Source organism: Austrofundulus limnaeus, unplaced genomic scaffold (genome assembly GCF_001266775.1).
Source record: "Austrofundulus limnaeus strain Quisiro unplaced genomic scaffold, Austrofundulus_limnaeus-1.0 Scaffold41, whole genome shotgun sequence".
Taxonomy (NCBI): Eukaryota; Metazoa; Chordata; class Actinopteri; order Cyprinodontiformes; family Rivulidae; genus Austrofundulus; species Austrofundulus limnaeus.
This window is the reverse complement of record NW_013952443.1, coordinates 2,483,848-2,492,609: the sequence shown is the minus strand read 5'-3', so window position 1 is coordinate 2,492,609 and position 8,762 is coordinate 2,483,848. Positions and strand designations below refer to the sequence as shown.

At 39.7% G+C, this 8,762-nt stretch overlaps 1 protein-coding gene across 1 annotated transcript in view; it reads left to right on the top strand.

Annotated features, from left to right (window-relative positions):
- Positions 1-8,762, top strand: part of swt1 (SWT1 RNA endoribonuclease homolog) — a gene marked incomplete at its 5' end in the record, with an annotated part of 29,616 nt that overhangs the window by 15,497 nt on the left and 5,357 nt on the right. The window contains 2 exon segments of the mRNA XM_014007380.1: positions 2,610-2,676; positions 2,774-2,841. Of these exon segments, the coding sequence (XP_013862834.1) occupies positions 2,610-2,676; positions 2,774-2,841 (135 nt within the window).

Genomic DNA, 8,762 nt, shown 5'->3' with positions numbered 1-8,762 from the left:
ATTTTGCATTATTTGTCTATTTTTATCAAACCAGTGAAAAGAAATACAAAATGTGCAAAATCTCTGTTGCATATAAGACTATGTGTTTACTTAACTTATTCCTAATGTGCATATAGTCATGACAGAACACAATAATGTAACAAGAAAAATGTGGAGGGAAAATCTAAAATACAGGCCTCATTATTTGCAACAAGTCAAGTCAACTCAAACTGCAAAAAATTTTGAGCTTCTGTAAGTTTTTCGAAGTCGTTCTGCATCAGACATGAATCCCCTTTGTCACYCTGCTGCAGACTGAAAGCATTCCTTTTGTGAATTAGCAGATGTGGTGTGGTGTGAAAGCTTACACCATCCTGTGTAAAATGTTTGAGGTTGAAACTATGTTAGAATTTGGGAAATTTACTTTTCTGGTGGCCTTATTCTGGGTAGCYGTTAGTTTTCCATCTCCATCTTCTGTTGCTTATCCGCTGCGGCAACAGGTCCAGAAACTCGGACATCCCTTTCCCTGGTGATGCTTTCAAGTTATTCCTTATTTTTCATTTACCATTATTTAACCAGGCAAGTCCCATTGAATGGTAAATGGACTGTACTTGTATAGAACCTTTCTATCCAACCAGGATACTCAAAGCATTTCACTCTACAATCTGTGCCCTCATTTACTCATTCACAGAGCACTCTATGTCTAGGCACTCTATGTCCAAAACCAATCGTTTTCAGTGTGGGTTGGACTCAGCCATGGCAGTCTCTTGTCTCAGATCAGGCTTGTAGTGTTTATGGACAGGATCTCAAGGCGCAGTCGTGGCGAGGAGGGTGTCTGGTTTGGGAACCATAGGGTCTTGTCTCTGCTGAATGCCAGTGATGTGGTTCGGTTGGTGTCTCTCTGTCCAAGACCTTCAGAGTGAAATGGAATGAGACCTAGGTCTCTCTTCTCTTGTGCCTAGGAGACCCCAAGGCATTCCCAGGCCATAATCCCTCCAGATCTTCCCCAGGTCCTCCTAACAATACAATGTGCCTGAACCACCTCTGAGTAGGGGCCTCAAGGAGGCATCCTAATTAGATGCTCGAACCACCTCAACCAACTTCTCCTGATGCGGAGGAGCAGCAGCTCTACTCCGAATTCCCCATGAAGGCTCCCACATACTTGGGCGTACTGTGTGCAGTCCGTGAGCCACGCAGACTCCACGCATATTGTCCGCAGACGTTTGAGACTTCATACACGAGCGTACTGACCGCCTGACAAATTCCTTAATTTCTCACAATTTCAGTCATGGTGTGAAGGACGAGGAGGAAGAGATAGTTTGCATTTTAGTTTTAAAACAACAAAATAAAAGAACTACTTACCCAGGATCTGAACTATTTCCTCCCACAAATATGTTGCTCGCTGAGAATCTTTAGATTCCTGTATTGACGCATAATAACGTTTTCTAATCTCCTCCATGAGACGCTCTTCAAATTTTGACTCCATTTCCTCCACAAATGACACAGATTCTCAACTTTTTCTGCTTGGTGTTGCATCCAAAACTGTTCGACGTGAACTCGCCGGGCAGTTTATTGCGCGACACCGCGCACGTAAAAATGGATCTCTGTGCGGACCAGTCCGGAGGACGGCCGCTTCGATTACGTATTAAGTCCGCGTCGAGTTAGTGCGGACCTTCGCGGAGCGAAGTACGCTTGAGTATGTGAGGGCCTTTAATGAGGTTGGCTCTCTGCCCCCTATCTCTATGGCTGAGCCCGGCCACACAACGACATAAGCTCATTTCAGACGCTTATATCAGGGATCTTGTTCTTTCCGCTCCGCCCTACCATCACTCGTGAACAAGACACCCAGATGCTTTAACTCCTCCACTTGAAGCAGAGACACCCCCCACCCGACCTGGAAGTGGCATTAGACTCTTTTCCATGGCCTCAGGCCATTCCAGTTCACTGTGAAGGTCTTGGACCGAGAGACACCAACCGATTGGCGTGCATATGATCATTGGCATACAGCAGAGACGAGACCCTATGGTTCCCAAACCAGACACCCTCCTCGCCACGACTGCACCTTGAGATCCTGTCCATAAACATTACAAGCCTGATCTGAGACAAGGGACTGCCATGGTTGAGTCCAACCCACACTGAAAACGATTGGTTGATAGTTTTCCATGTCTGTTCTGAAGGACAGCATTGTGCTGTAACGATTGGTTGATAGTTTTCCATGTCTGTTCTGAAGGACAGCATTGTGCTGTAACGATTGGTTGATAGTTTTCCATGTCTGTTCTGAAGGACAGCATTGTGCTGTAACGATTGGCTGATAGTTTTCCATGTCTGTTCTGAATGACAGCATTGTGCTGTAGGCAGTCTATTCGCTATTCAGAAGTGCTTTACTTTTATATAAAAAGAAGTATGCCTTTAACGTTTTATTGAATAAACTGGTGTTTTACCTTTGCTCCTCTATGACCTTGTATGTGTTATGTACATTAAAACGTTTTGGTCTGCTGGAGTCATGTTTCCTTGGAAACAGCCAGATTAATTCAAGTGTTTGGTCAAGTCTTCCATGTGCTCGTTCTTCTCTTTAATTCAGACTGTAGCTGCAGATAATGCAAGACTAATAGATTTGTGTTTGTATTCCTTAGTGTTTTGTCCTCGGCGCCCGGTTCAGAGGAAGTCCAGATGCTGCTCACCATCATAGTTTCCAATAAGGTTTGTATCGTAGTTATTGAAAGAAAAATGGCTTCTGGCAGCATTAAAAACTTGTTTTATTGAGCTTTTCATGTTTATCCTTTTCTATTTGTTTCAGATTGTAAATGAAGACACCAGGTTAACAGTCAAAGATCTTCTCGATTGTTTCTCACAACCAGACTACAGGTAGGACACACACACACACACACACACACATACACACACACACACACACACACACTGCATCTCTGATTAATTGTTTCTTAACTTGTCTGTACATGTGACCTCTAAGGAAGCCTTGTCTTTCTAAATGGACACCTCGATCCACGCTGTTCTCTGAATTTTACCGCTCTTTGTTGCAACTTGCYCAGGCAAGTACGTGTGTGTCCTTGCTGAATTGTAACAACCACTCTGTCATAAAAGCTCTCCTTGTTGAGATCCCCAGCAGACCTCACAATGGCGGTGTCCATGCCAACATTCTCAGAACAACTGGGACATTTATTATTAACACGTTTCTTTGAGGGGGGATGCTCTAGACTTTTTCACTTTGGTAACACAGCAGGTGTGCACAGTAAGCCTGTTCTTCTTATCATCATGGGATTTGCACTTTGCACCGACGAGACACRACGCTCCTCCTGCATCAATACATTTTTTATACCTAGCAGAACAAGCAAGTGCTACATGTTTAAAAACCTGCTGACTTTAATTAAACAATAGAGAATAAACAGTGCRTACACATTTACTTGGCTAAACGCTCACACGGTAAATAAAGTCCTACCTTAATAAGCTCTGCAAGAGTTACTCGTCATTTTACGTGGTTGTCTTAACCTGAGATCTACCGTGCATCTYGTTATTCATATTGTTAGGCACTAAATTTCTTCCTGACACGTTTAAAATGACAGTTTTTCTATTCCTCTTCTCACTAAATGCAGGTTTTTAAATTTGCATTCTGCCTGAGATTATTTCAGCAGTTCAGTGTTTTAATATTGATGCAGAAAACCGCAGAGTTTCGTCCCTCCACGCGTGCTATTTTTAGCCGAATCTGTTTTTCTGCTGTGCTGCCTTCAGCTCGATATTGTTAAACTTAGACTGTGCACAGTTTTKTTGCTTCAGCTCTGCCAAGGGTTTTCAGTGATAATACCAACATGAGCTGATAACAAGAGAACATTTTGTTACTGTTTATTCAAATGTTAGTGATAAGAGCTTTAAGCTTTTTGGTATGACATTTACTTTAAGTGTTGTTGATTTAGTTTTGTTTGCTTTTAGAAAGATTACAGACCAAACGTACATCATGCTGTAATGAGAAAAAACGATGAGACAATGAGATTAAATTGAGACAAACTAAGATTAAATTATAGATTAAACTAAAATTAAATTATCTATCTAGAGACAAGAATTATTGAAAAGTAGAGTGCATGYTCATGATTTTATCAGTAGCAGCAAATTATAAATATAAATAGGTACAGAGATGGTATCAGAAGAAAATTATGTTTAGTATTTATTCTTATTATCATTGCTATGAATAAATGTGTCATGTTGTTTAGTCAGTGGACATAAAATAATTAATAATTTACATCCTAAAGAGTAAAATATATATTTTTAAAAATATACTGCTTGTTCACTTCTTATGTTTTGTCATTAAAGGTCATTAGCTTTTTTTTTTTTTTGCAATTATACATAGGGATTAAGTCATTATCTCATCATTTGTTAAGCATTAATTGTGTCAGGCTTGTAGTTATTATTGATATGTATTCCAAAATTAAGAGATAGCTAAAAGGCTGCATTTTATCACAACATGTCATAACTCCAGTTTATATTTGTGTCTCACTTGTCGAGGAAAAATGAAAGCATCAGACTTCTGCACTTGTACGTGCATGAACAGAATCACCTGTCTGTTGGTGCGCTGCAGTGTAGAGCAGAAARCCTTGTTTATGCCTGCAGGTTCAACCTGGCTGCTGCCATGGAAACTAGCCACAGTTCTATGTCTTAAACAGATTACGTCTCATTATGGGGCCTCTCATAATGTTGCTGTCTGACTGACTCAGAAAATTGTTTTCTGAGATTTGAAAGCCCCAAGCAACATGTCAAACATAGAGAATTAAATCAATTTAGTATCACTTATTATATCACAGAACTAGGGCTGCCACGATTAATCGATTAATCGATGACTAATTGATTATTAAGATAATAGATGACTAATTTAATAATCGATTAATCGTTTTCTTTTTTTGTTGTTCTTTACTTTGTTTTTCTCTCCAAACTGCTTTGACACCTTCCACTGCCACATCTGCCTTTCTGTCCTTGACACACATGCACAGTAGTGGTAACTGGGGTAGGCCGTGGACGTCACAAGACATTATACAGACAGGCTCTGGTTTCATGGCTACCCAGCAACGGATCTCAAAAGTGTGGGATCATTTTAAGAAAATGAAAGAGAAACCTGTGTAATATCTGCAGAGCAGAACCTGCCTTCCACAGCAATTATTTTTAGTTAGCATATAGCTAAAATCTAACCATGGTTATATAATAGCAGCTGCATTCTGACGTGATAAGCTGTATGTTTTATATTCAATTAACGTATGATCCGATTAGTCGACTAATCGAATAAATAATTGGTGATTAATCGATTATWAAAATAATCGTTTGTGGCAGCCCTACACAGAACTGACACTTRCCATTACTGTGACTACTTTGTTTGCTTTGAAACATTTTATCATCTGACAGTGGTGGCAATAATGTTTTTGCCCCTGCGTGTGTGTCTGTGGTGTTAGCAAAATATCTCATGAATGGGTTTTTCCCAGTGAGAGTTTTGTAAATAAACAGAAAACCAGTGACTTTGTCTGTGGGAATGGAGATAAGGCCACTGGTGTGCAATAAAAAACGCTCCAGTTACAAACCGACAAACCTGTTGAGATTAGAAACGTGAAGTCACTATGAAAGCAGTGGTTATTTTGCGTTAAATAAAACATCTGCTGCATCACTACAGGAGAGCCCAGCGGTAACATAATCCCAAGCGCTCCTAATGGCAGGTAACTCCCTACAGTCTCCGTTAAACTGTGTTGTGATGGTAAACGGTTTATGTTACGTTCGCTTATTCAGTGCATTAACTGCGTTTTTTAAATTTTTGATCTTGTGTGCCGGGTGGACGTGTGTGCTGTCATGAGTTATATAAGGAGACTCTTTTCAAGCACATGTTGAGTCACTGACAAGCCAGTCCAACTGGGCATCAGATGATAAGATTACACAGTGTCAGATTAAAACTTGTTCTTGTAATTTCTTTGATAGCACTGGTATGGAGGACCGAAACTGTCATAATTAGAAATAAAAGCAGAAATCGATAAATGGACCAATAAATGAATAAATACACATAAAACGGACCAATGCAATTAAAAAAGAACTTCTCATGTTTTATCATTTACTGACCTTCATATTTATTTTTCCTGCTTAGTTCCAATTTATTAAATATTTTAGCACAATTTAAATTTACTGTTTTTTGTATATATATTTTTATTTTTATTTTTACGTGTACATGCATATGTGTCTATTTTCTTATTTTTTCCCACCAGTCTTTTTATTACCATGTGTTGTTTTTACATTTCTCTGTGTCTTGTTTTTACTTTACCTTATGCATTTCTGCCTCATGACAAACAATGTGGGTGGTCCTTCCTGGGTTAGCTCCTCTCTTATTGGTCAACAGACAGGAAGGAGCAGGATTCATGTGCAGATCCACTGTGTATGCTTTTATTGGAAAAAATATATATATATTGACCCTTATCGTCCCACAAAGGGGAAATTGAGTCTCTGCATTTAACCCATCGCACATGTGAACACACATGTGGAGCAGTGGGCTGCCAGTTTCGGTGCCCGGCGAGCAGCTGGGGGGTTGAGGGCCTTGCTCAGGGGCTCAAGTTGGGGCTGGTTGGTTTTTAGGGGGTCGATCCAGCAATCTTCTGATCCCAGACACAGCTTCTCTACCCTCTGCGCCACCCCTCCCCCAGTATTTCCCCCAGGAAATAAATATAAAAGTCAATTAAATTATAAAATGAGGTGAAGTTTACTGTTTTTATTTACCTGGTGCATTTTAAGTGTATTTATTAWTTTTTTGAGCAATACAAATAAATACATTTGTATTAATAATTTTATTATTATAAATAATTTATGTATTGGTCCGTATATATTTCTGCTTTTATTTTTCATTATGACAGTTTCGGTCCTCCATACACTYGCCTGTGCCTGACTTTTATAATTGGGTAAACAAAATTAATAATATGGTTTATTTTATCATCACTGGGTGGTTACTCAGCAGTAAGTATATATTTGCGGACAACTTTTATTCACACAMAAGAGGGACGATTGTGTCCTTTTTGTAAGAATCATCATTTGAAAGCATTTGTCAACACTTTAACAGGCGGACAAAGGCCCACATTTGCTTTCATGTTTACATTAGCCCTTTGTATGGATATTTTTTTAAGCCAGAGTAAGAAAAACAAGATATGAAAATTGGTAGCTGCTTGTTTTTGTATCCTATCTTACTTCTGCTTCGAATGCGTTCAGGTTCAGGGAGAGAAATATGTGCAGCTCTCCATCTTTTAGCGCTATTCTGACAGACGTGAATACTTCTACATGAAGAAATTTCCAGAGGTTGTTTAGAAACATCTGTTTCTTTGATGGTGTGTGTGTGTGTGTTAGCCTAAAGATTTCACTGCTCCTGGGTTGTTTTCACATGTGGATGTAACATCAGCGTTGACAGCTAATGGCTTTTAATGCAGCTCGGCTTAAACTGCTGAGTGACACGGCGGACTACGCCGGATGAGTCATTCTCCAGGCAGCGGCGGATTTTTTTAAGTTTTAATGTATCCGAGTCACGTACTTGATTTCACTTCCTTGTCACTTCTTGCATAATTCACTCACTGCTGTCACACCGACCCTCTRGCGTCAGCTCCCTGTAGGTCGTCATATTTACTGGTCAGCCCCTTCAGCATCCTTTGAAGCTTTAATAAATGATAGCTTTAACCCTAAAATATAACTTAAACTACTTTTCCGCTCAATTACACAAACCCACAGAGAGCAGRACATTGTTCAGTAGAACAAAGCCCAAGGCCTTACATTGCTTAATTTTCTGCTCAGTGTATTTAATTGCTACGCTAACAAGAAACCACTTCAGTTGAATKGAAAGTTCACTCTCTCTGTACTGTGTTTCACTTTATGAATGGTTGCATCAGAATCATGTCTCATACAGAAGCAATGCTTTCATCCTTTATATACAATATTATTGAAAAATAATGTGATTTTTAATTAAATAACTAATCAAACTGAGCTAAACCAGAAGCCCTTGCCCTTGTCAGGCATTTAAAAAACAAACCTCTCAAACGTCTGTTTGTTTGCATAGCTGAGTTATTCATTTAAAGGTCAGTGTTTTCTCTCTTTCAAATTGTTTTTAAATGGGGATAGTTTTGCTTTTAGAAAGCGCAATTCTGCATATGAACTGGGTAGTCACAGTTTAATTAAAAAAGGCATGTCACTGCTTTAAGGTGAGGTTAGATACAAGACTTCGCCTTTTTCTGTTGTCTAATAATTAGTTCAGATTCGTACATGCTGTGAGGTTTACTCATGCATTACCTGTCAAACACGTGAAGGCCGTTATGTAACACACAAAAGCTGCACAGCACACACCCCTTATGTACACATTGTTGAGCTGCAACACTAGCTTTGTGTCACAGAATGATGATCGGCAGGTTACAGTCTGTAAATACACTGACAGGAAGTCGATGTCCATAAAATGTTTTGGATTACAAACCCAGCTCCGACCAGCACATCCCGGGAGCTGCCCCCGCCAGTCAGAAATAAATAACCAAAGACAAACTGGCATTTTCAGAAGTTGAGCAAACACAGATGTATTTTGGAAGTGTAAGACTGGATGAAAGTGAGGTGGAAACAGCGCGGGTCAAAAACCAGAAAATTCTTCTTCCATTATGTCTGCTGTAACAAAATGTTCCAACGGAAACAAAGCAGAGGAGGAAACAAACAAGCAATGAGCTCCCTCAGTGATTCTGCTGCTAAGCAGCTGTTACCAGCACCAAGACTGTGTGTGTGTGTGTGTGTGTGTG